The sequence below is a fragment of the Chiloscyllium punctatum genome, chromosome 30 (assembly GCF_047496795.1).
Source record: "Chiloscyllium punctatum isolate Juve2018m chromosome 30, sChiPun1.3, whole genome shotgun sequence".
In the NCBI taxonomy this organism is placed as follows: Eukaryota; Metazoa; Chordata; class Chondrichthyes; order Orectolobiformes; family Hemiscylliidae; genus Chiloscyllium; species Chiloscyllium punctatum.
The window spans coordinates 1,711,500-1,739,343 of NC_092768.1; the positions used below are offsets into that span (position 1 = coordinate 1,711,500).

Consider the following 27,844-nt stretch of genomic DNA (forward strand, 5'->3'; position numbering starts at 1 on the left):
CTTCTCACCTCCACCCTCCTCTCCGACCTATCACCATCACCTACCATCAGCATCTACCTACCACCCTCCCAGCTCCCTTCACCCTATCCCCACCCCTACCCTCCTACTCATCTTTCAGTCCCCTTCACTCGCCCACTCCCCCACCCCACTCCCCAAATTCCTGATGAAGGGCTCATTCTGCTTCTTTGATGCTGCCTGACCCGCTGTGTTTTTCCAGTGCCACACTTGTCAAATCTGATCTCCGGCATCTGCAGTCCTCACTTTCTCCCAAACTGAACAGAAGAATTTTCAACATCAGAGAGGCTTAGGCTTTTTAGCCCACTGAGACTTCTCCACTGTTTGACACAATCCTGGCTAATATCCAGCTCCATCCCATTTTCCTGTCCTCTCCCCAGATCCCTTGAATCTCTGAGAGGCCAAAATTTTGATTACCTCAGCCTTGAATCTATTCAACACAGACTCACTCTAAAATCACTTGGGATATAGAATTCCAAAGATTCAAAGTGAAGACATTTCTCCTCTTCTCAGTCCCCTTATCGCAGGACTTTGTCCCCTTGTTGTAAATTCCCCAATCAGTGGAATCAACCTTTCAGTGTCGATCCTGTCAATTTCCTTCAGAATTTTTAATGCTTTGATGAGATCACCTCGGTGATGAAAGTTCACAATGTATTATTGTCTAATAGTTAGTATTCTAATCTGAAATATAATTCCATTTTGTGTGTGTTAAGAAGTGGAAGTTAAGAAATGGTTTTCAGATTCACCTTAGATTAGTTCTGTGAGTGATTCCAGAATGTGGGGAGATTTGTTTTGTTCATGTGAGTTTGAATGATTTCCTTAAAATTGACTGAGGATTCAACGACAGAAAAGCTCCAGAAACAAAGAAATCCTTCAAGATTGTTGAAGATGCAAATTTATGGATCATGTGTTAAATAGTAAGTAAGTTTGCTTAGCAACTTGTTTAGGCCCCAAGAAGTAAGATTAATCAAGTAAGACAGAATGAAGTGAACTAGCTGTGGAGGAAACAAATTATAACAATGAAATGAGGAACTTTAGTGTGGAGACAGGGATGGTCATTCACTGAGGTTTGACTATCTGTAAAGTTGTTATGGGGGAAAATGGTTAAGTCAGTCTTTCCAAATTGTAATAAGACCGCTTCACATAGTTCTTGTACAGTTTGTATTTTTCTTTTGTGTGCATTAAACTTTTATGTTCTTTTATTAAAAGTACATTGACAGACTCTTGTGAATATGTTCATTTACTGACCACCATGGTGAAGGATAAATTAAAATTTATGGTCTTTCAAGCCAGCTCTCACACTGAGATCTGACTGGCTTAGTATTGCTATCAGCTGGGATCATTTTTCTAAACTCCAACGAGCTCACTGGCTCCCTCATTCCAGGAATGAATCTAGCTGTACTGGCCTGCAATATAAGTATATCTTACGTCCATACAACACAGAAGCGCAATAGGCTATTTGGTTCATTGAATCTTCTATACCATTGAAGGAGATTGTGATTGATCTAATAATTGTCAACTCTACATTTTCCTCATAGACCTGCTGATTAAAAATCTGTCTATCTCAGTCTTGACCATCTGAATGATCTCTAGCCTCATCAATCTTCTGTGGTAAAGAACTCACTAACCTCTGAGATTTAATTTTCCATTCATTCATAGGATGGAGGCCAGTATTTATTGCCCATCCCTAACTGCCCTTGAGAAGGTGGTGATGAGCTGCTTTCTTGCAATGCTGCAGTTCTTTTCCTCTAGGTAGACGCACAATGCTGTTAGGAAAGACATTCCAGGATTTTGAACCAAAGACACCAGAGGAATGGTGATACATTTGCAAGTTGAGACGTTGAGTGACTTGGAGGAGAACTTACAGGGGGAGTGGAGTCGCCATATTTTGGCTGCTATCTAATCAGCCTCTGCAGCACATCTTGTAGAGGGTACATGCTGCTGTTACTGAGTGGTGGACAGAGTGGATATGTGAGGATGTGGTGCCAATCACGCAGGCTGCTTTGTCCTAGATCATGTCAAGCTTCTTGAGTGTTGTTGGAGCTGCACCCATCCAGGCAGAAATTCTGCCTGAGCGCTGTCTTAATGGATGTCCCCTTACTCTGAGATTAGTACTTTTTAGATTAGATTCCCTACAGTGTGGAAACAGGCCCTTTAGCCCAACAAGTCCGTACCGCCCCTCCGAACAGCAACCCACCCAGACCCATTCACCTCCATTCACCCCTGACTAATGCATCTAACACTACGGGCAATCTAGCATGGCTCATCAACCCAAACCTGCACATCTTCGGACTGTGGGAGGAAACGAGAGCACCCGGAGGAAACCCACACAGTCACAGGGAAAATGTGCAAACTCCACACAGACAGTAGCCCGAGGCAGCGCTAACCACTGAGGACATGATGCCCTCTTACCCTAGACTCTCCCACATGGGGGAAACAACCTCTCAGCATCTACTCTGTCAATCTCCTTGAGCTTCAGAAAGTCACCTTTCATTTTACCTAATCTCCAATCAGTACAGACCCAACCTACTCACCCTCCCCTCATTGGAAAATCCCTCGACGCATGGGATCAACCTTTCTAGACTGCTTCCAATGCTAGCACATCTGTCTTTTGGCCAAAGCTGTTCTCCCTTCGTTTATATGGAGGCAACAACTTCGTGCACATTCTGGCCATGAAGCATCTATACAAGTGACTCTCTCTTCCTGTAGTCTGATCGCCTTGTGACAAAGTCCAACGTGCCCTCAGAATTGCTGATCACTGCATTTATCCTGAGGTTGCCAAACCGTCAAGGGATTGGTGGACTGTGCCCACAATTGGGACTTTACAAAATCTCTTCTTCCTGTCTGCTACTTGGCTGCAGCAACAAAGAGAACAGTAACACAATGGCGCGCATTTCTTAATGTGCATCGAACACTTTCGAATGAAACGTGTATGTGAGCAAAAACGGCGGACAACTGGAGGTCAGGAACAAAGGCGTTGTGTACTCTAAACAAAAAAAAATCTTTAACCCATCATTAAGGTCATCTGCCCCAATGTCACTATATGTGGCCCAGCATCATAATTTTACTTTATGATGCTTCAGTAAAGCGCTACAGGCGCTATATATATTCAGGTACTTCTGGATGCTTGGGGGGAGGGTGGAGTGGTGATAAGAAAGGGTGAGGACAGATTGGGCCTGGAGGAGGGCAGGGACTTGGGAGTGGCTCGAGACAAGGAATGATGAAACCAAAGTTCACAGACTCGGTCAAATGGTTCAGCGAGGAGGCATTGAGGCGGCGCTTGTGCACAAACTGCGTTGCCAGGGCGATAGCGTGTGGTGAGCGGGGTGAGACCGACTCCACAAAGTCACCGAGCCGGTCTGGGCGCTCTGCCTCCAGGGTTTTTCTCCGCCTCCCGGCCAATCCGTGGCCCGCAGACCTATGTTAGACCCGCCCCGTTTCCAGCAAACGCAGAGGTGGGGAAGCCCAGAGTGACTCACTCACTGGAGAGGTTGCAGTTTCCACATCACACCTCATCCTTCGGCTGATTGAGGTCTGAGGGGTGGGAAGGTACTTTTCAGCAATGGGACAGGGTACATTCCGAGGGATTGGCCATACCTCAGGGATTTGGTCACAGGGCTTTGAATCATGAGGCACTAACTGCAGTGACACCACAAGCTAAACCATCCACCTCCCCCACCATTCGGCCCATCCCACGGTAGGCACTCAGCTGCAGTCATTTATTTGTCTTTTTCATAGAGATTTACAGCACGGAAACAGACCCTTCCATCCAACTCGTCCATGCCGGCCAGATATCCTAACATTCCTGATGAAGGGTTCCACCTCAAAATATCTATTTTCCTGCTCCTCGGATGCTGACTGACCTGCTTTGCTTTTCCAGCATCACACTTTCAACTCTGATCTCCAGCATCTATCGCCCTCACTGTCTCCTAGATATCCTAACCTAATCTAGTCCCATTGGCCAGCACTTGGCTCATATCCTTCTAACCCCTTCCTATTCAAATACCCATCCAGATGCCTTTTAAATGCTGTAATTGTACCAGCCTCCACCACTTCCTCTGGCAGCTCATTCCATGCACACACCACGTTCTGCGTGAAAAAGTTGACCCTTAGGTCCCTTTTGTATCTTTCCCCTCTCACCCTAAACCTATGCCCTCTAGTTCTGGAACCCTCCCCCCACCCCCACCCCAGGAAAAAGACCTTGTCTATTTACCCTATCCATGCCCCTCATGGTTTTATAAACTTCTACAAGATTACCCCTCAGCCTCTGACGCTCCAGGGAAAACAGCCTCAGCTAATTTAGCCTCTCCCTGTAGCTCAAACCCTCCAACTCTGGGAAATCTTTGCTGAACCCTTTCAAGTTTCACAACATGCTTCCAATAGGAAGGAGACCAGAATTGCACACAATATTCCAAAACTGGCCTAACCAGTGTGCTGTATAGCAGCAACATGGCCTCCCAACTCTTATACTCAATGCTTTGGCTACTGTGTGGGTGGCACAGTGGCACAGTGGTTAGCACTGCTGCGTCACAGTGCCAGAGATCTGCGATCAATTCCCGCTTCAGACAACTGTGTGATGTTGGTGTATTCTCCCTGTGTCTGCATGTGTTCCCTCCGGGTCCTCCAGTTTCCTCCCACATTCCAAAAATGTGTGGATTAGGTGAATTGGCCATGCTAAATTGCCCCTTGTGAAGGGGTGAAGGGATGATTATAGGGGAATAGGTCTGGGTGGGTTGTTCTGCGGAGGGTCCATGTGGACTTGTTGGGTCGAAGGACCTGTTTCCACACTGTAAGTAATCTAATCTAAAGGAAAGCATACCAAATACCTACTTCACCCACCTAACTACCTGCACCTCTACTTTCAATGAACTATGGACCTGTACTCCTAGGTGTCTTTGTTCAGCCACACTCTCCAGGAGTTACCATTAAGTGGATAAGCTTTCATGAGATGTGAACTTAGCTGCCTGTGCTAGTATTGGAATCACATCCCGAATTGTCCTGAAATGTTTTCTGTTGAGCTGCATTCATGAAACACTGTGGGACATTCCTTGTAGGTGAGGATTTCCAGGATTTTGCCTCAGTCAACACTGAAGGAGTGCCCCCTATTTCCAAGATACGGAGCTTCTTGAGCATTGTTGGAGCTGCACCCATCCATGCAAATGAGAGGTATTCCAGCCGGGACAAAGCAGCCCACTTGATTGGCATCACATCCAGAAGCATCCACTCCCTCCACCACCGACGCTCAGTAGCAACAGTGCGTACTATCTTCAAGATGCACTGCAACAAATCACCAAATTCTTTAGACAGCAACTTCCAATCCCTCAACTGCTACAGTCTAGAAGGACAAGGGTAGCAGATACTGATGGAACAACAGCCACTGACCATCCCTGACTTGGAAATAGATTGCCGTCCCTTCACTACCACTGAGTCAAATCCGAGAATTCCTTCCCTAAGGGTATGGTGGGTCAGCCTACAGTATGTGAATTGCAGCAATGGAAGAAGGCAGCTCATCATAACATTCTCAAGGGCAATTAGGACGGGCAATAAATGCCGACCCAGCCAGTGACACCCCAGTCTCACTAGTGAATAAAAATTTGCTTACGTTTAGGAATATGTCAGGGAGTTCACACATCGTTTGGAAAATTCTGATAAGGCAACTCAATGCGCAATTCATTTGGCCTAATTGGGACCAGACCTTGTTAGCCATAACCCACCACATCATTCTCCTAGCCCCCTGACCAACTCAGACCCTGAGGAGTCAGGGACAGCAACGCTGGGCTGAGAGTGTACCCGATCACACTGTCATGTCTTATCGTAAACTCAGCTCCACAAGTACTGGTCCAAACGGCTGGGATTTATTAATCACACATGAGAATCTTGTTGATTGGAATTTTTTTAAAAAATGTAAATAGTCTTTTACACAGCACACAGGTTGCATTGGATAAACCATTTACTGCTTTTGCTGGAAAGATATTTCTGCCTTATTAAGAAACAATGCTGTAGTTTCAATCATGAGTTCTGTTTGCTGCATTTCACTCAGACTCAAGTCAGCTGAGTTGATAAGCTTAGTGTACGACAGTGCACTGATTCAGTAGACACTGTTTACCCGGCAAATAGTCATTTACTGAAGTTCGGAATGAATATATGAATAATGATTTGGAGGTGCTGGTGTTGAACTTGGGTGTACAAAGTTAAAAATCACACAGCACCAGGTTATAGTCCAACAGGTTTATTTGGAAGCACTAGCTTTCGGAGCGTTGCTCCATCATCAGCTGGTTGTGGAGTACATGATTGTAAGGCGCAGAATTTATAGCAAAAGTTTACAGTGTGCTGTAATTACACATTGAAATTATACATTGAAAAATGCCTTGATTGTTTGTTAAGTCTATTATCTGTTAGAATGACCATGTTAGTTTCACTTCTTTCATATGTAAATCGCAAAACTATTTTAAAAAGTTACATCCTCAAGTCATAGAGTCATAGAGATGTACAGCATGGAAACAGACCTATCAGTCCAACCCGTCCATGCCGACCAGATATCCCAACCTAATCTAGTCCCACCTGCCAGCACCCGGCCCATATCCCACCAAACCCTTCCTATTCATATACCCATCCAAATCCTCTTACATGTTGCAATTGTACCAGCCTCCACCACTTCTTCTGGCAGCTCATTCCAAACACGAACCACCCTCTGCGTGAAAATGCTACCCCTTAGGTTTCTTTTATATCGTTCCCCTCTCACCCTAAACCTATGCCCTCTAGTTCTGGACTCCCCAACCCCAGATGAAAAACTTTGCCTATTTACCCTATCCGTGCCCCTCATAATTTTGTAAACCTCTCTAAGGTCACCCCTCAGCCACCGACGCTCCAGGGAAAACAGCCCCAGCCTGTTCAGCCTCTCCCTATAGCTCAAATCCTCCAACCCTGGCAACATCCTTGTAAATCTTTTCTGAACCCTTTCAAGTTTCACAACATATTTCCAAAAGGAAGGAGACCAGAATTGCACACAATATTCCAGCAAAGTCCTAACCAATGTCCTGCATAGCCGCAATATGACTTCCCAACTCCTGTACTCAATATTCTGACCAATAAAGGAAAACATACTAAAAGCCTTCTTCACTATCCTATCTACCTGCAACTCCACTTTCAAGGAGCTATGAACCTGCACTCCAAGGTCTCTTTGTTCAACAACACTCTCTAGGACCTTACCATTATGTGTAAGATAATGTGCTAAGATTTGCTTTCCCAAAATGCAGCACCTCGCATTTATCTGAATTAAACTCCATCTGCCACTTCTCAGCCCATTTGCCCATCTGGTCCAGATCCTGTTGTAATCTGAGGAAACCTGCTTCATTGCCCACTACACCTCCAATTTTGGTGTCATCTACAAACTTACTAACTGTACCTCTTATGCTTGCAACCAAATCATTAATGTAAATGACAAAAAGTAGAGGACCCAGCACCGATCCTTGTGGCACTCCACTGGTCACAGGCCTCCAGTCTGAAAAACAACCCTCCACCACCATCCTCTGTCTTCTACCTTTGAGCCAATTCTGTATCCAAATGGCTAGTTCTCCCTGTATGCCAAGAGATCTAACCTTGCTAATCAGTCTCCCATGGGGAACCTTGTCGAATGCCTTACTGAAGTCCATATAGATCACATTTACCACTCTCCCTTCATCAATCCTCAATCAAGTTTGTGAGACATGATTTCCCATGCACAAAGCCATGTTGACTATCCCTAATCAGTCCTTGCCTTTCCAAATACATGTACATCCTCTCCCTCAGGATTCCATCCAATAACTTGCCCACCACCGACGTCAGGCTCACCGGTCTATAGTTCCATGGATTGTCCTTACCATCCTTCTTAAACAGTGGCACCACGTTAGCCAATCTCCAGTCTTCCAGCACCTCACCAGTGACTATCGATGATACAAATATCTCAGCAAGAGGCCCAGCAATCACTTCTCTAGGTTCCCACTGAGCTCTAGGGTACACCTGATCAGGTCCTGGGGTTTTTATCCACCTTTACCCGTTTCATGACATCCAGCACTTCCTCCTATGTAATATGGACATTTTGCAAGATTTTAACAATTGGTCTCAGCCCAGATAATGTCTTGAAGGTGTTAGCACCCCTGTGTGCTGCTGTCTGTGCCATAATGTTTAGACTGATTCTAATCTTAAAACTGGATTAATTGAATCTTTCATGGATTCATGCAGCCTGTGAGCAAAGTACAATGCAACTCTGCAAGTAGAAATTCATCCCATAAACTGATATGTGTATGAGGGCTTGTGGGTGTGTGTGTTGAGGGCGGGGGGGGGGGTGGTGGTTGTGACTGTCTGTGAGAGAGTGTATATGTGTATAGGTGAGTGTAAAGCGGTCTAAGTCTGTGAAAGGGTGCATGTGTGAGTGGGAGTGTGTGTGTGAGTGCCTGAGTGTGTGTGTGTACGAGTGTCTGTGTGTGTAAGAGTGTGTGTGTGTGTATATGTGTGTAGAAGTGTCTGTGTGTGTATGTGTATGTAGAAGTGTCTCTCTGTGTGCATGTTTGTGTGTAGGAGTGTCTGGTGTGTGTGTAGGTGTGTCTGTGTGTGTGTAGGAGTGTCTGTGTGTGTAAGAGTGTGTGTGTGTATATATATGTGTGTAGAAGTGTCTGTGTGTGTGTATGTGTATGTAGAAGTGTCTCTCTGTGTGTGTAGGTGTGTGTGTGCCTAGTGCAATGGGTCACATGTGACATGAACCCAATGTCCAAGTTGAGGCCCGAATTTCGACTTTCCTGTGGTTTGAACTCACTCCTATTTGCTGCCTGTGATTTGCAAGACATTCTACAAGTAAATACTGTATATCCGACTGTACTGCACTGTTTAAATAGATTGTTTGGGGAATGATTATCTGTTTGTCGGGACTCTATGCGTTAATGCACCCTGGTGTAGGGTGCTGTTTAAGTAGGCTCAATGAATAAATGTATACAAATATTGTGCACTCTGTGGCCCAGTATGTCTGATGATGTAACATTCTGGCGATCAATGTTAAGTGTCTGTTTCCTGTGACGCAAGATCCCGCTTGCTGTGTGACACACATCTTCACTGGGAAAGGTGGTATTACTTCGTCACGATTCTTTTCAACAGGATGTCTGGCACTTGGAACTGCTGCACGCTCTGTAAGAGAATTCTGCTGGGAGCTGTCTGAAGGGTCGGCGGTGCAGCACGTTGGTGACAGACTCTTATGATACCTTTTTTTGTATTGTCTGGGTGCCGCCACTTCTATACAGAATCGGATACAGTACCCTTTATTGCCAGCCGGATTTCTCTCAATCTTACCAACTGGATTCCTCACCTCCGAACCTTCGTGTTGCCAGCTGGGTGCACTCCTGTTGACTATACCCTGGCGACCATCTCAGAGTTGCTGACTGAGTCTCTAGTGTTGCAAATTGGATGCATTATCTACCTGGAAAAAAAACTCAGTACACCCTCTATTACGATCTGGGTGCAGTTTCTGCATTGTGAACTTGGTGTATTATGAGCAGGGTGCAGGTTCTGTACTTGAGCTGGGTGCACAGTCCGAATGCAGCTTTTGTATTAGGAATAGATGTAGTTTCTGTACTACGAACTGGGTACCGTCTCTGCATTACATTCTGATTGCAATGTCTGGATTGCGAGCAAGTTACAGTGTCTATGTTCTGCGTGCACTCTCTGTTAAGGAGGTGGGTGTGGTCTCCACATTATGAGCTGGGCGCAGTTTCTGCATTAAAAGTTGAGTGCAGTATGTGTATTATGTTGTGAATGCTGTCTCTATATTACAAGCTGAGTACAGTCTGTACACTAAGAGCTGCGTGCAATCTCTGTATTATATTCTGAGTGCCTTCTCTGTATTACAAGCTAAATTCTGTGTTGCACTATTTTCTGAGCACCATCTCAATATTTTTTACTGGGTGCAATATCTGTATTACCAGCTGGATACAGTTTCTGAAATACTTTCTACACTCTGTATTACAGTCTATGGGCAGTCTCTGAAATTGTGAACTGGTTGCAGCCTTCGAATGATGATCGGAGGTTTTTCTGTTAATTCACCCACCAGAAAGGGGCATCACAGGCTGGACCAGCATTTATTGCCCTTGAGAATCTGGTGGTGAGCTGCCTTTTTGAACTGGTGCAGTCCATTTTAGTTTAGGGAGACCCACAATGCTGTTAGGGAGAGATGTGCAGGAATTTGACCCAGCAATAATGAGGGAATGGCAATATATATCTAAGTCAGGACGGTGAATGGCTTGGAAGGGAACTTGCAGGTGTCCCTATTTATCTGCAAGCCCTTGTGCTTCGAGGAGGTAGTGGCCATGGGTATCGAAGTTGCTGTGTAAGGAACCTTGGAGATTTCTTGCAGAGAGTGCACGCTGCTACTGCTGTGTGTCAGTGATGGAGGGATTGAATGTTTGTGGATGTGGTGACAGTGCTGCTTTGTCATGGATGGTGTCAAGCGTCTTGAGTATTGTTGGGACTGCATTCATCTACCCCAGTATGGAGTATTGTGCCTTGTGGATCAGGAGAAAGTGAGGACTGCAGATGCTGGAGATCAGAGCTGAAAAATGTGTTGCTGGAAAAGCGCAGCAGGTCAGGCCCTTCATCAGGAATGACTTTGAATTTGAAGGGCTTATGCCCGAAACGTCGATTCTCCTGCTCCTTGGATGCTGCCTGACCTGCTGTGCTTTTCCAGCAACAAATTTTTCATTCTTGTAGATCGGGGACAGGCTTTGTAGAGTCATGAGATGAATGTAGGTTTGCTCACTGTGCTGGAAGGTTCGTTTTCACACATTACATCACCATACTAGGTAATATCTTCAGTGAGCCTCCAAATGAAGCACTGGTGATGTAACCCGCTTTCTATTTGTATGTTTGAGTTTCCTAGGGTTGGTGATATCATTTCCTGTCAAATCTTCACAAAGCTCACCAGTCAGGAGGCGAGTTACCTGCTGAGGTATTCCTAGCCTCTGACTGCACTTACAGCTACATGAATGAGTCCAATTGAGTTTCTGGTCAACGACAACCCCGAAAATGTTGACAGTGGAGGAATTCGGTGATGGTGATTCGAATATCAATGGGTGATGGTAAGATTCTCTCTTAGAGTTGGTCATTGCCTGGCATTTGTTACTTGCCGCCTGTCAGTCTAAGCCTGGGTATTGTCCAGGTCTTGCTGCCTATGCACATAGATTGCTTCAGTATCTGAGGAGTCATGAATGGTGCTGAACATTGTGCAGTCATCGGTGAATATCCCCATTTCTGACCTCATGACAGAGAGAAAAAGCATTGATGTAGTCAGGCCTCAGACACTAACCTGAGGACGTCCTGCTGAAAAGTCCTGGAGCTGAGATAACTGACCCCTAACAACCGCACCCCAAGGATTCTGTTGAATTGCCACTCTTTGAGTCAAGAAATCTACATCATTTCAGATGTAAATGACTTGCCCCTTATTCTGAGACCCTGGACCCTGGTTTTAGATAACCCATCCCAGGGAAACATGCTTCATGCATCTACTGTGCTGAGCCCACTAAGCATTTTGTATGCATCAAATAGCTCACTCTTTGTTCTTTGAAACTCTACAGTAACTCCTCAAAGACAATCCGGCCATCTCCATTGCATCCCTGCTCAGTATATCATTCCTTGGATAAGAATACTCAGATTAAACACAAGGTGGTTGTTGTGGGGGTTGGTTTAGCTCAGTTGGCTAGATTGTTGGTTTCCCAGAGCTATGAGATACCAGCAGCATGGGTTCAATTTCCATTGTAGGTTTGAGTTTACTATGAAGGACTCTCCTTTTCAACCTCTTCCCTCACCTGAGGTTGATGGCCTTCAGGTTAAATCACCACCAATCGTTTCTCTCTAATAAGACAGCAGCCCCTATGATCCAGTAAGACTATGGTGACACAACAACAGAAGGCTCAATGCAATGACAGCAAGCCAATGTTCGCAACACCTCTTGCAACAAAGGGGAGCAGAAATTACAGGAGCACCTCATGCAATATTTCAGTGTTCTCTGGGGCTCAGGAATTGTGCCAAAAGAGTGGGAAATTGTGAACGTTCCCCCTGTTCAAACAAAAGGCTTCAAGGTCAAGCCCAGCAATTACAGACCCAGTCAGTTTAATGTCGCTGGTTGGAGAGCTTCTAGTGTCTGCACAGCCAATGAGACACATTTTGAACTGCTGTCACTGAAATAATGTCGAGCAGGCTATGATACTAAGCATAAGAGGTACTTCCCCCAAAAAGATATATCTTATTCACGAAATTTGTCAAAGTGTTCCGAAACATTTCAGCTGAATGTTACAGACGAGTGCAATAAAAATAAATTTTTCTCTCCACACAGCATGTTCGAGGCTGAGCTCTCTCAATGCCAATTCAGCGTTTCCCCCCATTATACAATGGACACTCTGAACAGAAGTGACCCAGATGGTGTCTGTTTTTGAGTGCTATTAGCTGCAGGATGAATATTGCCCAGTGCACCCTGGGAGGGCACATCCACACCGTCCTTGGAAATAGCAGCCATTGGAGTCTTTCTCCATCCACTGTGATCACTGAAACAGGTTGACCAATCAGCATTGCGGGAGCTGGCCATGCCAGAATCAGCTGCTGCCTTTAGTACATTGTAACAACAAAGACTGCACTTCGTCACTGACTGTAAAGTATTTTCAGATGCTCCTGAGGTTGTGAGAGGAACTGTCGAAGCACGTGTTTGTCTTTGCAGCTCTGAAGTTGAGAAATTGCAAAAATAACTGGTAGAATCTCCACTTGACACCGATTTACTGTAATCTGATCACCCCATTTCCTTCTGTGCTGCTAAATGGGATTCTCTTCCTTCCTGTTCCCCAAAATCTCCTTAAGAGTCAGCCACTCTTGATTTCCTAAACTTGTTTTGTGGTGGTTCCCACCCCCTACACTGTCCCCAAGTTTCGTCTGTGCTTAAGCTGTCTCTGATGAGGCACAGGCTACACAGAAATCTTACTGGAAGACCCCCAGTGTTCATTTCAGTCAAACTAATCCAACAGGCAGTTTCTGCATTTTGGAAAGGCACAGCAGGGCAGGACTTATCCAGTTAATGGTAGGGTCCTGGGGAGTGTAGTTGAACAAAGAGACAAGGGGTGCAGGTGCATAGTTTCTTAAAATTGGAATCACAGGTAGACAGGGTGGTGAAGAAGGCATTTGGTACACTTACGTTTATCGATCAGTGCATTGAGTATAGGATTTGGAATGTCGTGTTGAGGTTTTACCAGGCATCAGTTAGACACCTTTGGAAAACTGCATTCAATTTTGGTCTCCCTTCTGTAGGAAGAATGTTGTTAAACTTTAGAGGGTGCAGAAAATATTTACAAGGGTGTTGCCAAGGTTGGAGGGTTTGAGCTACAGGGAGAGGCTGAATAGGCTGGGGCTGTTTTCTCTGGTACATCACTAGTTGAGGGACGACCTTATAGAGGTTTTTTTAAAATCATAAGGGGAATGGATAGGGTGAATAGACAAGGTCTTTTTTTCCCCAGGTTAGGGGAGTCCATAACTGCAGGGCATTAGTTAACAGTGAGAGGGGAAAGATTTAAAAGGATCCAGGATGGGTGGCATTTTCACACAGAGGGTCGTGCGTGCATTGAATGAGCTGCTAGAGGAGGTGATGGAGGTTGGTAAAATTTAAAAGGCATCTGGATCAGTATATGAATAGGAAGGGTTTGGAGGGATATAGGCCAAATGTTGGCAAATGGTACTAGATTAGATTAGATTACTTACAGTGTGGGAACAGGCCTTTCGGCCCAACAAGTCCACACCGACAGTCAAACCCACCCAGACCCATTCCCCTACACTTTACCCCTGCCCCTTACACTATGGGTAATTTAGCATGGTCAATTCACCTGACCTGCACATTTTTGGACTGTGGGAGGAAACCGGAGCACCCGGAGGAAACCCACGCAGACGCGGGGAGAATGTGCAAACTCCACGCAGTCAGTCATCCTCTGTGTGAAAATGCTACCCATCCTGGATCCTTTTAAATCTTTCCCCTCCACACAGTCAGTCGCCTGAGGCGGGAATTTCATTTAGGATATCTGGTCAGCATGGACGAGTTGGACCTAAAAGTCTGTTTCTGTGCTATATAATTCCATGACTCTAAAAATTGGATGATGTTCACTTTTATATCTGGTGTAGTTGAGGATGAGAACATCACCCCTCATGTATTATATATACCCTGTGAACAGCAGCACACCCATTCTTAAGGGAAGTGGTAACACCGCAGTATTGTCTCCTGTCAACAGTAATGTCAGGGAATAATATTCCAGGAATTCAGCCTAAAACACTGGGAATACTTTCTCAAACACTCATTTACAATGGCCGGACCAAATGCAGATGAGGTGACTGCTTGGCAGAGCCCCTGTGTTCCATCCACAGAAATGACCCGAACCTTTCCATTTCAATAGACACCCCCTCACTTGCATGCTAACATTTGCTCTGACACACACACACACAAATTACTCAGAAATTGCTGGAGAAACTCAACAGGTCTGGCAGCATCTGCGGAGAGAGGAAGCAGAGTTAACCTCTCGGGTCTCGTGACCCTTCCTCAGAAGAACATCTCACCTTCCGCTTAGGCACATCACAGCCTTGAGGTCTCAACATTGAATTAAATACTGACCACTTTATGTTGGTTCTCCATTGTCTTTGCATCTTCGCCACCCTGCTGCGCCCCCCCTCCTCCCACCCCCACAGCTGTGTTATTTTTGGAGCTTGCTTACCTTACACTTGGCGATTATATTGAGCAGTGCAGAAAGTTGGAATGATCCACTCCCATTTGAGGGGGAAGTGATGGCCTAGTGCTGTTATAATTGAACTGTCAACCCAGAGATGTAACATCCTGGGAGCATGGCAGGTGGTGGATTTTGAATTCAATTAAAGTCTGGATTTAAGAGTCTAATGATGGCCGTGAAAACGTTGCCGAAAAAGATCACCTGGTTCACTAATGTCCTTTAAGGAAGGAAACTGCAGCTTTAACTGCAGCTCCCCCCACACCCATCCCCAGTCCTGAACAAAGTTTACACCTAAAGCATTGCCTTCTGCACCTCCTGATGCTGCCTGACTTACTGTGTTCTTCCAGCCTCCTGCCTGTCTACTTTGGAGTCCAGCATCTGCAGTTTCTTGTTGGTCTCTAATCCTTACCTGATCTGGCCTACATGTGGTTCCAGACCCAAAGTAATATGATTGACTCTCAACTGCCCTTTGGGTAATTAGCGATGGGCAATTAGTGTTGGCTTACCCAACATCCCATCAACCAGTAAAAAAAACCTCCCAACTCCTATTTTCTATGGGAGTGCAAATCACTCATCAGGAGAACATGGAGTGGTGGGGGTGGAAATGGGAGAAAGGAGGAGTAATGTGTTAGTAGATTTCCTGGTCATGTAGGGAGACTTGATCTGTGTTCCAATGGCAAGTTCCTGGCAATGCAGCCCATTTTGACCGGCTCGAAGTTTTCAGGAAACAAAAAAGTTACCAAAAGGGAAAAAAAAAATCCCCTGAACAGGCGAAAAGTTCTGACCTCATTCGCTGTCAGTAATGCTTTTTCTTCAATTATTTCTGTTTCTTTCCACATCCAAAGTACACGAGAGAAATTGTCCTGCCGAATGTCCGAACTGCTGCTCTTTCTAAAGGCCAGCACAGCAAGCTACCGGTAATCAGTGGCAAAACAGACGACTTGACAGCATTACCCAAAACCTCAGTTTCGATTGATCTGGGCACGAATCCCAGCTGCCGTGAGAGTGTGAGAGAGAGGCAGAGAGACAGGCAGCATTGGGGGAAGGGAACTTTGAAGGCGTTGTCTTTCACTGACATGAAATACCCCCACCTCACCAGTTCTGGGGAGTTCTTGCCCGGTTTCCTTGTCAACATTTACCCCAGAATCTACATACATCACAAAATTGAAAACCCTTCAGTATCACATTGCTGACTGTGGGAGTGCAAATTGGCTGAAATGTTTGCTTCAGCGCTGACTGCATTTCCATAATAATTCAATGAATATGTCTCTTCAAGGGGTGATGGCCCAGTGGTAATATCTCTGGAAACTCAGTTAATATTTTGCAGGGTAAATTACGGCAGATGCTGGAATGTGAACTGATAACAAAAAGTGCTGGAGATCACAGTGGGATGAGACAAAACAAAACTGCAGATGCTGGAATCCAAAGCAGACAGGCAGGAGGTGAGAAGAACACGGCAAGCCAGGCAGCGTCAGGAGGTGGAGAAGTCAACATTTTGGGTGTGACCCTTCTTCAGGGGTCAGGCAGCATCCCTGGAGAGAGAGAGAGAGAAAGAGAGCAAGCTAACATTTTGAGTCTAGATGACTCTTCATTAGAATCATAGAATCCCTACAGTGTGGAAATAGCCCAACAAGTCCACACTGACCCTCCAAAGAGTAACCCACCCAAATCTCTTCCCCATTACTCTACATTTACCCCTGACTAATGCACCTAACTTAGACATCCCTGAACACTATGGGGCAATTTAGCGTGGTTAATCCACACTAACCTGCTCATCTTTGGCTTGTGGGAGGAAACCTGGAGCACCCGGAGGAACCCCACGCAGACACGGGGAGAATGTGCAAACTCCACACAGACAGTCGGTCGAGGCTGGGATCAAACCTGGGTCCCTGGTGCTGTGAAACTGATGAGAAGTGTGAAGGGGACAACTTTTATGCTATGGGGTGGGAGGGGAGGGGTGGGTGAGGAGGGAAGTGCAGAGTGCTGGAGCTATGGGGTGGGAGGGGAGGGGTGGGTGAGGAGGGAAGTGCAGAGTGCTGGAGCTATGGGGTGGGAGGGGAGGGGTGGGTGAGGAGGGAAGTGCAGAGTGCTGGAGCTATGGGGTGGGAGGGGAGGGGTGGGTGAGGAGGGAAGTGCAGAGTGCTGGAGGAGAAAAGATATTGATAGTTCAGATTAAGTGATCAGAATGTGAGAATTGCAGAACAACGGTGTATCTCCTGCCAATCTTGAACGAATAGACAGTCTCACTGGGGTGGAGGGAGGGGAGAGAGGGTAACAAGCAAAGCTTAAAAAAAAGGGAAGGAATGGGTTCACAATCTGAACAAGTTGAACTCAATCCTGAGCCCAGAGGGTGTACAGTACCTAGTCTGGAGATGAGATCGTGTTCCTCCAGTTTGCACTGTGGTTCACTGAAACACTGCAGTACGCTGAGGACAGATAAGTGAGCACGTGAGCAGGACTTTGTGTTACCGTGACTGGCAATGGGAAGGCCAGGGGCATGCTTGCGCAGAGACTGGAGGTGTTCTGGGGGATCCAAGTTCAAATTGCACCACAGTAGAATTTGAACTCAACTTTTTAAAAATCTGGAATTAATCGTCTACTGATGACCACAAAATTATTGCCGATTCTCAGGAAAGCCATCAGTCTTTCAGAGAAGGGAATCTACCATCCTTGCTTGGTCTGGCCTACATGTGACTCCAGACCCTCAGTTGACTTCTCAACTGTTATCTGAAATGGCTCAGCCAGCCACTTAGTTCAAGGGCAGCTAGGGATAGGCAATCCAGCCAGTGACGCCTACATCCCGCAAGTCAGTGAAAGGAAACTTGGTGCCCTCATTTCACTCCTCAAATCCTGGCTTCTGTTCCTCCCTGATTTTCATTGTTCCATTGATTTTGGCCCAGCCTTAGCTGCAGGGACAATGGTCTCCTGAATTCCCTGCCTGAAGCTCTCTCTGTCCTTTGTTAGTGTCGGTAACAGAGTCATAGAGATGTACAACACAGAAACAGACCCTTTGATCCAACCTGTCCATGCTGACTAGATGTCCTAACCTAATCTAGTCTTGTTGGCCAGCACTTGGTGTATATCCCTCCAAACCCTTCCTATTCATACACCCATGCAGATGCCTTTTAAATGTTGCAGCTTCCACCCCTTCCTCTGGCAGCTCATTCCATACATGCACCACCCTCTGCGTGAAAAAGTTGCCCCTTCGGTCCCTTTTAAATCTTTCCTCTCTCGCCCTAAACTTATGCCCTCTAGCTCTGGACTCCCCGACCCCAGGGAAAAAACCTTGTCTATTTATCCAAACCATGCCCCTCATGACTTTATAAACCTTCAGAAGGTCACCTCTCAGCCTCTGATGCTCCAGGGAAAATAGCCCAGCCTATTCAGCCTTTCCCTATAGCTCAAACCCTCCAACCCTGTCAACATCCTTGCAAATCTTTTCTGAACCCTTTCAAATTTCGCAACATTCTTCTGATAGGAAGGAAACCAGAATTGCATGCAATATTCCAAAAGTGGCCTAATCAATGTTGTGTACAGCCGCAATATGGCCTTCCAACTCCTGTACTCAATACTCTGACCAATAAAGGCAAGCATACCAAATGTTTATTCACTATCCTATCTTCCTGAGTTTCTACTTTCAAGGAACTATGAAACTTCACTCCAAGGTCTCTTTGTTCAGCAACACTCACCAGGATCTTACCATTAAACGTATAAGTCATAGAGTCATAGAGAGGTACAGCACAGAAACAGATCCTTCAATCCAACTCATCCATGCTGACCAGGTATCCCAATCCAATCTAGTTGCATCTGTGAGCACCCGGCCCATATCCCGCCAAATCCTTCCTATTCATATATCCATCCAGATGTCTTTTAAATGTTGCAATTGCACTAGCGTCCACCACTACCTCTGGTAGCTCATTCCATACACATACCACCCTCTTCGTGAAAAGGTTGCCCCTTAGGTGTCTTTTATATCTTCCCCCCTCTCACCCAAAACTGACGCCCTCTAGTTCTGGACACCCCCAGCCAGGGAAAAGGTTTTATCTCTTTATTCTATTCATGCCCCTCAATTGCAAGGTGACGGAGATAGGGGTGGAGTTCTGCTGTGATTTGCTTTCCCAAAATGCAGCACCTCACACTTATCTGAATTGAACTCTATCTGCCACTCCTCAGTCCATTGGCCCATCTGACCAAGATCCCGTTGTAATCTGAGGTAACCTTCTTTGCTGTCCACTACACCTCCAATTTTGGTGTCATATGCAAAGTTGCTAACTATACCTTGTATGTCCACATCCAAAACATTTATATAAATGACAAAAAGCATTGGACCCAGCACAGATCCTTGCGGCACACCACTGGTCAGAGGCCTCCAGTCTGAAAAGCAACCCTCCACCACCACCACCATCTGTCTTAAAGCCTCCCTGTTTCACCTACCATTCTTCACCTCTGGTAATACATAGGTTGGTTTCTGATCAGTTCCACCTCTCCATTCAGGTAATTGCCAGAGTTTATCTTCCTTATTCCACTTCACTGGAATGACCAATAATCCTTTGTTTCTTCCCCAAACGGTACTACTGCCATAACATTTGTAAAAGTATTTTGCAAAACATTACAAATCAAATTATGATAGAAACTGAGATACATTGAGATGTCTCAATGCAATTGTAATACAGTACTGTTGATATTTACATTATATGTTCCACGTCAGACGTACGGTGGAATTTATTATTCATCACAATGGACTGTATCTATTTATTTTGCTGTATTTCTGATTGTGAACTGAAATGGGAACAGGGGCTGAAAACAAAAGGTGGTGGAAAGGTTGTTGCATTTTATTTTAAGCAGCTGACCCTCATTGTAAGTGTTGTTTGTGTCGCTGTTTGTTTGGGGATGGGGGAGAGGGGGGAGGAGGAGGGGGATGGGGGTAGAGGAGCTGGAGCTACGTGGATGAATGGAGATTCGGCTGACAGTGGGCTGGGCTGGGCTGGGCTGTGGAGTGGTGGCCCATTATCAATGACAAAGGCTTTCTGCCAAGCACACAGGTTCCCAGGCAGCTGAACAGCTGGTGAGTGTGAACGCTTTGGACAAAAGCCGCCAGACCCCCGGAAAGGAAGGAGATTTCTTTCTTTCTTCAGTGTGAGAGGTAATTTCGGTTTAAACTTTAAGATGTGCCTGGACCACAGACTGATCTATAATAAAAGACAAAACTTTTGTTTCTTTTCTAAAACATTTTGTATACTCAAAAGTAGAATAGTTTAAATTGTGCAGAATGCTGACAATTTGTGAGCAGAGTAAAAACAAACAGGCCCTTGATTGATGAAACCATTAACACAGGCAGGGAAGGATGAGTCCTTGACTGATAATACTGCAGGGTGAGAGAAACAACTTTGGAGACTCTGAAGACTTTGTGATAAGGGTGCAAATCAAAGAATAATGATGTTTTTAAGAATGTGAACCTCATGGCTCGTTAGAGCCAGGGAGGGGAGGGTCTGGAGGCATTTGTTGCAGACTTTGTGATAAGGGTGTAAATCGAAGAATAATGATGTTTTTAAGAATGTGAACCTCATGGCTTGTTAGAGCCAAGGAGGGGAGGGATTTGTACTGTATATAATGAGAAACTTTGTAAGCCTCAGCGCGCCTTTTACTCAGAAGGGTGCCCGACTCTGCAGACTTGCTAATAAAACTTTGTTTTCCTGAATTTGTCAAGAGCGATTATTAAGAAGCGATTTTCGTTTCTAACAACTTGGGGGCTCGTTGTCCGGGATCAACACTCCGGCCGCGGGGGGAGCTGAGGAAGGACATCGGAGAAGGTGCACCCTGCTGATTTCAGCAGTCCCTGATTCCTTGCTTGTCACCCCGCGCGGCTTGAGCGAGTGATATCCGGGAGGCTCAGGAAAACAAAGGAGGGGTGTAGCCGAGGCAGTGGGGACGGTTAACGATCGAGTAATTTCGGTGCACCGAACCCAGGTAAGAAAAACTTGCGGGGACCGTGTTTCCGGACGCCTGGGGACCTACGGGGTGCCTGTGGATTTTTCTACAGAGACGTGGGACTCAGGTATCTAGAGACCGGGGCTTGCCTGTGAGGGATTTTGCAGAGACCGTGTTTGCGGAGGAACGTGTACCTACGGGGTGCCTGTGATCTGTGTCACAGAGACGTGGGACACAGGAATCCAAAGACCGGGGGTGCCTGCAAAGGAACCTGGGCGATCACAGGACTGAAGGTCCGGGAATTGGCTAAATTGTGATAGATTGTCACGGGAAAATTACGAAGTCCTCGGCAATGGGAAATAAGGGATCCAAGGCGAGTAAGGGAAAGGTAGGCTTGAACAGCGACAATGACAAATACCCCGGGGTACCTGACGATAGTCCGTTAGGAAGAATGTTAAATAATTGGAATCAGGGTAGGAGAAAAGGAAAATCTAAAAGGAAGATGGTAAAATACTGTGAACAATGGTCCCAGAAACCTATTCAGGGCGACTCAGTGTGGTGGCCTAGATTCGGTACTGACGAAGACTGGGTCCGGCAAGCTCTCATTTTATATGTCAATTCAAAACCTGATATTAATCTGGAAGAAAATGATTATGCCCTTTGTTGGCTGCCGGTTACGATATCTTGCCAAATGCAGGTAACTAAGGAAGACACGAAAGGGCAGAAAGAATGGGACCCTTTAGATCACTTACCGCCGCCCTACGTGACCCCGTCTGCCCCAGAAAATGTTCCTTCGGGTGACGACGAGTCAGAGGAAGGGGAAGAAAATGAGGAGGAATCACAGGCTACCTCAGGGGTACAGACCAGATCTCAAGCTGGAAGGGGTCACGGACAAAACCCTACCTCAATTGCAAGAATGAATCCACTCCGGGAAGTGCCCATGGGGGGCGAGGAAGGAGGGACGGGCTATGTGAACGTTCCCTTGACGAGTACTGAAGTACGGAATTTCAGGAGGGAGATGAAGGGTTTACTAGAGGACCCCATGGGCCTGGCTGAACAATTAGATCAGTTCCTGGGTCCGAATACTTACACGTGGGAAGAGATGTGTTCCATTATGAAAACATTGTTCTCTAGCCAGGAGCGTCAGATGATACGACAAGCTGCGCTCTTGGTCTGGGAGAGAGAAGGGGGAGAAGGAGGGGAGCAGAAGTTTCCCCTCACCGACCCCGAGTGGAATAAGAACACGGAGGAAGGTCGGCGCAACATGAGAGACATGCGGGAATATTGGATAAAAGGAATAAGACAGGCAGCCCCGAAGGGGCACAATTTTACCAAGGCCTTTGGTAATCATCAAAACCCGGAGGAAACCCCTACGGACTTCTTAGACAGGATTAGGAAGAACTTGCAGCAGTTCGCTGGGGTGGACCCTGAGACGGACGTGGGGCAACAACTCATACGGGTAGAGTTTGTATCAAAAGCCTGGCCGGACATACGCAAGAAGTTAGAGAAAATGGATGATTGGGATAGTAAATCTCTAAGTGAACTACTACGGGAGGCGCAAAAGGTGTTTGTGAGAAGGGATGATGAGAAGCAAAAGAAGGCGACAAAGATAATGATGCAAACGGTGCAACAAATGACAGCTGGAAGAAGGGAAAAAGGGGAGCCGTGGCAGAAACAGGAGAAGGGAGAGTCGTGGCAAGAGCAGAGGAAAAGAGAACCATGGCCGGAACAAAGGAAGAGTGGAGGAACGCGAGACCGCGACAGGGAAACGAAGAGGATACTCAGATGTTACTACTGTAATGAAGAGGGACATTTTAAACGGGAGTGCCCCCGCTACAAGCGGGAGGTGCGGTCGTACGCACTGATGGAGGAAGAATAGGGAGGTCGGGGGTTCCTACCCTTGGGGCAAAAGGACTATAGACAGGAACCCCTGGTAAACTTGAAAGTAGGACCCCAAGGATCGGAGATCACATTTATGGTGGACTCGGGAGCCGAAAGATCAAGTATAATCCAAATACCCCCCGGCACCCGAGCAGGAGGAAAAGTTATGGGGGTATCTGGAATTGGAGGACAGAAATTACAAGTCCCAGTGGTGGAGGACGTGGAAATTGGATATGAAAACAGAACTACTAAACGAGACCTCCTTCTACTGCCATCAGCGGGGTTTAATTTGTTAGGAAGAGACTTGCAGGTCAAACTAGGGATCGGAACGGTACCAAGTAACGGGGAAATAGTGGTAAGGTTGTTCGCCCTCACCGAAGAAGATGATCAACAAATAGACCCGGAAGTATGGTACCGAGAGGGGAACAGAGGGGGTTTAAACATCAAACCTCTCCAAATCACCATGTTACCAGGAAGAGGCCCGGTAAGAAGGAAACAGTACCCGATTGCTATGGAAGGACGGGAGGGGTTACAACCTGTGATAGAAAGATTAATTACAGATGGACTACTGGAGGAATGTATGTCCCCTTTCAATACTCCAATACTCCCTGTGAGGAAGCCGGATGGGACATATAGGCTGGTGCAAGACTTGCGGGGGTTGAATGAAGTAGTCCAGGCTAGGTACCCGGTGGTACCCAATCCCTACATGTTAATGAGTCAGCGTAATAGATCTGAAGGATGCCTTCTGGAGTTGCCCCCTTGACGAAGAAAGTCGGAACCTTTTTGCCTTTGAATGGGAGAATCCCTTCACAGGACGAAAGCGACAGTTAAGGTGGACGGTCTTGCCGCAGGGATTCACGGAGTCACCCAACTTGTTTGGACAAATACTGGAGCAGATCTTAGGAGGATTTCGGTGTAACGCGGAAAATCAATTGCTCCAATATGTCGATGATCTCTTACTCTCAGGACCAAGAGAAGAGGAGGTACGGGCAGACACCGTTGCCCTGCTGAACTTCCTGGGGAAACAGGGCCTACGCGTCTCCAGGACAAAACTCCAGTTCGTGGAGCAAGAAGTAAGATATCTGGGCCATCAAGTCAGTAAGGGGCATCGCCGTATCACGCCAGAACGAATATCAGGGATTACGGGTATGCCAATACCCAGGACGAAGAAGGAAATCAGACAATTCCTGGGGCTAGTAGGATATTGCCGGATATGGATTGAAAGTTACACCACTTTAGTAAAATTCTTGTACGACAAACTGGGACAAGAAGTACAAAAGGTGGACTGGTCAGATGAGGAGGAGCAGCGATTTAATATTATTAAAAGTAAACTGATCCGAGCTCCGGTATTGGCTTTACCCACCCTGAAGGAACCGTTCCAGTTATATGTCAATACCGCCGGCGGATTTGCCCAGGGCGTGCTTACCCAGCTGCGGGCAGGGAAACGTCAGCCGGTTGCATTTTTGTCAAAAATGTTAGACCCTGTGTCATGTGGATGGCCGACCTGTATACAGGCAGTGGCAGCTACGGCAATGTTAGTGGAAGAGGCCCGAAAACTTACCTTTGGAGGAAGGATCACAGTATATTCCCCACATTCGGTTAGTGCCATACTGGCTCAGAAGGCTCACCGCTGGTTAACAGACTCTCGCATCCTGAAGTATGAGACGATTTTGATGACCGGGGACGATCTCAATTTTGCAAAAGATCTCAGTTGCAACCCAGCCCAGTTTCTATACGGACGTCCTGTAGATGGAGAACAGGAGCATGATTGTGTGGAAATTGTAGACTTGCAGACCAAGAGCCGAGAGGACCTGCAAGAAGCCCCGCTGGGTGAAGGACAGGAACTGTACATCGACGGGTCCTCCCGGTGCATCAGTGGGGTACGGTACAGTGGCTACGCTATCATAGATGGTGCAGCAAAGCAGACGATCGAGTCCGGACGACTGCCTGGGAAGTGGTCAGCCCAATCCTGTGAGTTGTACGCCCTCCAGAGGGCCCTGAAGTTGTTGGAAGGGAAGGTGGGAACCATATATACTGACTCAAAGTATGCATACGGGATCGTTCATACTTTTGGGAAAATCTGGAAAGAGCGAGGATTGATAACTTCCCGGGGAAAAGAATTAGCTCACGAACAAATGATCAGCCTAACGTTGGAAGCCCTGGGGTTACCTACAGAACTCGCAGTAGTCCATGTACCCGGCCACCAGAAGGGGTCGACACCGGAAGCGGTGGGAAACCGGCTGGCAGATGAGGAAGCCAAGCGGGCAGCGGTCGAAAAATCCGTCCAATTGTTAACGTTAATACCGTTGAGGGAAGGGCTCGCTAAACAACCCGTCTTCACCCAGGGGGAGATTGATAAAATGGATCAATTGGGTGCCCGGCTAGATACTAACGGGAAGTGGACAGTTCCTGACGGGAGACAAGTACTGAACAAACAGATCACCCGGGGCATTCTGCACCGATTACACCATCAAACCCACTGGGGGGTGCAAGCCATGTGTGATACGATCCTGAGAGACTATGTATGCAGGGGGATATACACATTAGCCCAACAGGAGGTAGTCGGATGCCCCACTTGCCGGCGTATTAACAAGAAAGCCATGCGTTCTATGCCAGCTGGTGGTCAGCCCCTCGCAATTAGGCCATTCCAGAGGATCCAAGTTGACTTTACAGAATTGCCCCCAGTACAGCGATGGAAATATCTGCTAGTAATAGTAGACCATTTCACTCACTGGGTAGAGGCTTTCCCAACTGCCAAAGCCGATGCACCAGCCGTGGCCCGACTGTTGTTAGAGAACATAATCCCGAGACATGGCATAATGGAATCTATCGACTCCGACTGCGGGACACATTTTATTTCTAAACTACACCATTTGATCTGTACTCCCTGGGTATCCAATGGAAATTCCACACACCCTGGCATCCTCAGAGTTCGGGTCGGGTTGAGAGAATGAATGGCACACTCAAGACCCAATTGACTAAGCTGGTGTTAGAAACTAAGTTACCTTGGCCGAAGTGCCTGCCCATTGCCCTATTGAGGATACGTACGGCACCTCGCCGGGATGTCGGGGTTTCCCCCTATGAAATGCTGTTTGGATTACCATATTGGAGTAAGGTTGATGGATGTCCCACTTTACAAGGGGGAGATGTATTTGTCAGAAACTATTTACTGGCCTTATCCCGTTCTTTTGCAGAACTCCGGAGGAAGGGTCTCCTGGCTCAGACTCCGCCGCTCGACTTCCTCTTGCATAAGGTGGAGCCCGGAGATTGGGTACTTGTTAAGACCTGGAAGGCCGAAAAGCTCCAGCCGCGGTGGGAAGGGCCGTTCCTGGTTCTGTTAACAACTGAAGCAGCTGTTCGGACGAAAGAAAAAGGGTGGGTCCACGCATCAAGGATAAAGGGGCCTGTTCCGTCTGAAGGAGAGAGCACTTGGACATGCGAGCAAGGGGACAAGCCGTTGGTGGTAAAACTGAAAAAACAGCGATAATGAACTCTACTTGGACTGTATTGGTGGGGATATTGATCAGTTTACTCCTGTATGTGGGGGAGGGTGAGGGGAGATGTGACAAATGTCGAACTATAGTAAGACTTGGGATTCGAATTTACACGGGATCATTTGTGTCCCATTCCTATGTGGACGATTGGTGTTACGATGTAAGTGCACGCCATGAATGTTGGGAGGGTGGAAGTCCCTATTATCAGGTATATAATAAAGGATACGGTGGCAAAATCCGTGGATGCCCTATAAATGACCGCTGGGTGTCTATTAGCAAAACTGGGAGGTGGGACCCATCCTCCGTGTTGCTCAGGGAGCAGGTTGACAGAGTCAAGGAGACCAAGATACAGATCACTGATCGGGGGTTGGGGAAGGAGCAAGACCGTTAGGGAACGGTCGTGCTCCCTAAAGTGCCATCCGTATACGAAGAGGTAGAAGGAAAAATTGAACTCCCTGATGTTACACAAAACCTGTTTATTGATCTCACCTCTAGAATAGCCACTGTTTTAAATGTTAGCAATTGCTGGGTTTGTGGGGGGGCCGCATATGTCGGAACAATGGCCGTGGACTGGTCAAAGCTTAGACATAGGGGAGTTGCTACAAACCACTTGGACCTGTGTCAACGATAGAAAAAGCCAGGGGTGGAGACTGACAAACAGCCCTGAGGGCCGGTTCTGTATTGAAGGCAAGGGGACAGTGGAGGTAGGGATTAGTCCCTGTCAGAATGTATTGGATGCAACCACGCGAGTATGGTGGCCTGAGGATATTACTTGGTACATTGCAAACCGGGATCATGGAAATTGCGTTCCATTACGTACTGATTCCTCCTCTGACGAGCTGGGGACTGATTACTGGAATTGCAGTGGTCCTAGTCCTTATGAGGGCGTCCCTGGGGTAAAGGAACTGTGGGATGATGTTGTGAGGCAGGGAGGGCCTGCTCCAGATGGCCTATTTTGGATATGCGGTAATCAGGCATACTCCAAACTACCCATGGGATGGGCTGGGGTATGCTTCCTGGGTCTAATACGACCTGCGTTCTTCCTATTACCCCGGAAGGAAGGCGACGATTTGGGAATTAAACTCTTTGACTCCCTCCGTAGGTCACCAAGGGATATCCAAGTCAGTGATTGGGGGAATGAGTGGCCACCGGCCCGGATTATTGCATACTACGGGCCAGCTACATGGGCACAGGACGGATCATGGGGATACCGTACTCCTATCTATATGTTAAATCGTATTATCAGGCTCCAAGCAGTCGTAGAGATTATTACTAATCGGACTGCCCTGGCCCTGGAGTTGCTGGCTAAACAGCAGGATCAGATGAGGGCTGCTATATATCAAAACCGACTTGCCTTGGATTATCTGTTGGCCTCGGAGGGGGGCGTATGCGGGAAGTTTAACCTGACTAACTGCCGTCTAGAAATTGACGATAATGGTAAAGCGGTTTTTGAACTTTCCGATGAAATTCGGAAATTGGCCCATGTGCCAGTACAATCTTGGCGTCCTCTTAGTGGCATCGGATGGTGGGATGGTCTCCTAGGTGGTAGTTGGTGGCGCACGACGCTGCTGGTGGTTGGGGGGGGGGCGTGATTCTTCTTCTCGTATTACCCTGCCTAACCCCCTGTATTCAGTTTTTAATTCAGAAAAATATTTCCCGACTCCAGGCAGTGGTGGTTCCACAACATGGGACGCGTGAACTTAAAGTGATGTTGCTGCGAAAGACCAAGGATTTCCCGGGCCCTTGAGGAGGGGGGGC

General features: G+C 46.8%; 1 protein-coding gene across 1 annotated transcript; it reads left to right on the forward strand.

The window, feature by feature from the left end:
- The first annotated feature begins 20,050 nt into the window (after positions 1-20,050).
- On the forward strand, positions 20,051-27,678 carry LOC140455057 (endogenous retrovirus group 3 member 1 Env polyprotein-like). The gene is made up of 3 exons (XM_072549724.1): positions 20,051-20,155; positions 20,491-20,750; positions 25,787-27,678. The coding sequence occupies exon 3, from the start codon at positions 26,599-26,601 to the stop codon at positions 27,676-27,678; it is 1,080 nt and encodes a 359-aa protein (XP_072405825.1). The 5' UTR covers positions 20,051-20,155; positions 20,491-20,750; positions 25,787-26,598.
- The last annotated feature ends 166 nt before the right edge of the window (positions 27,679-27,844 follow it).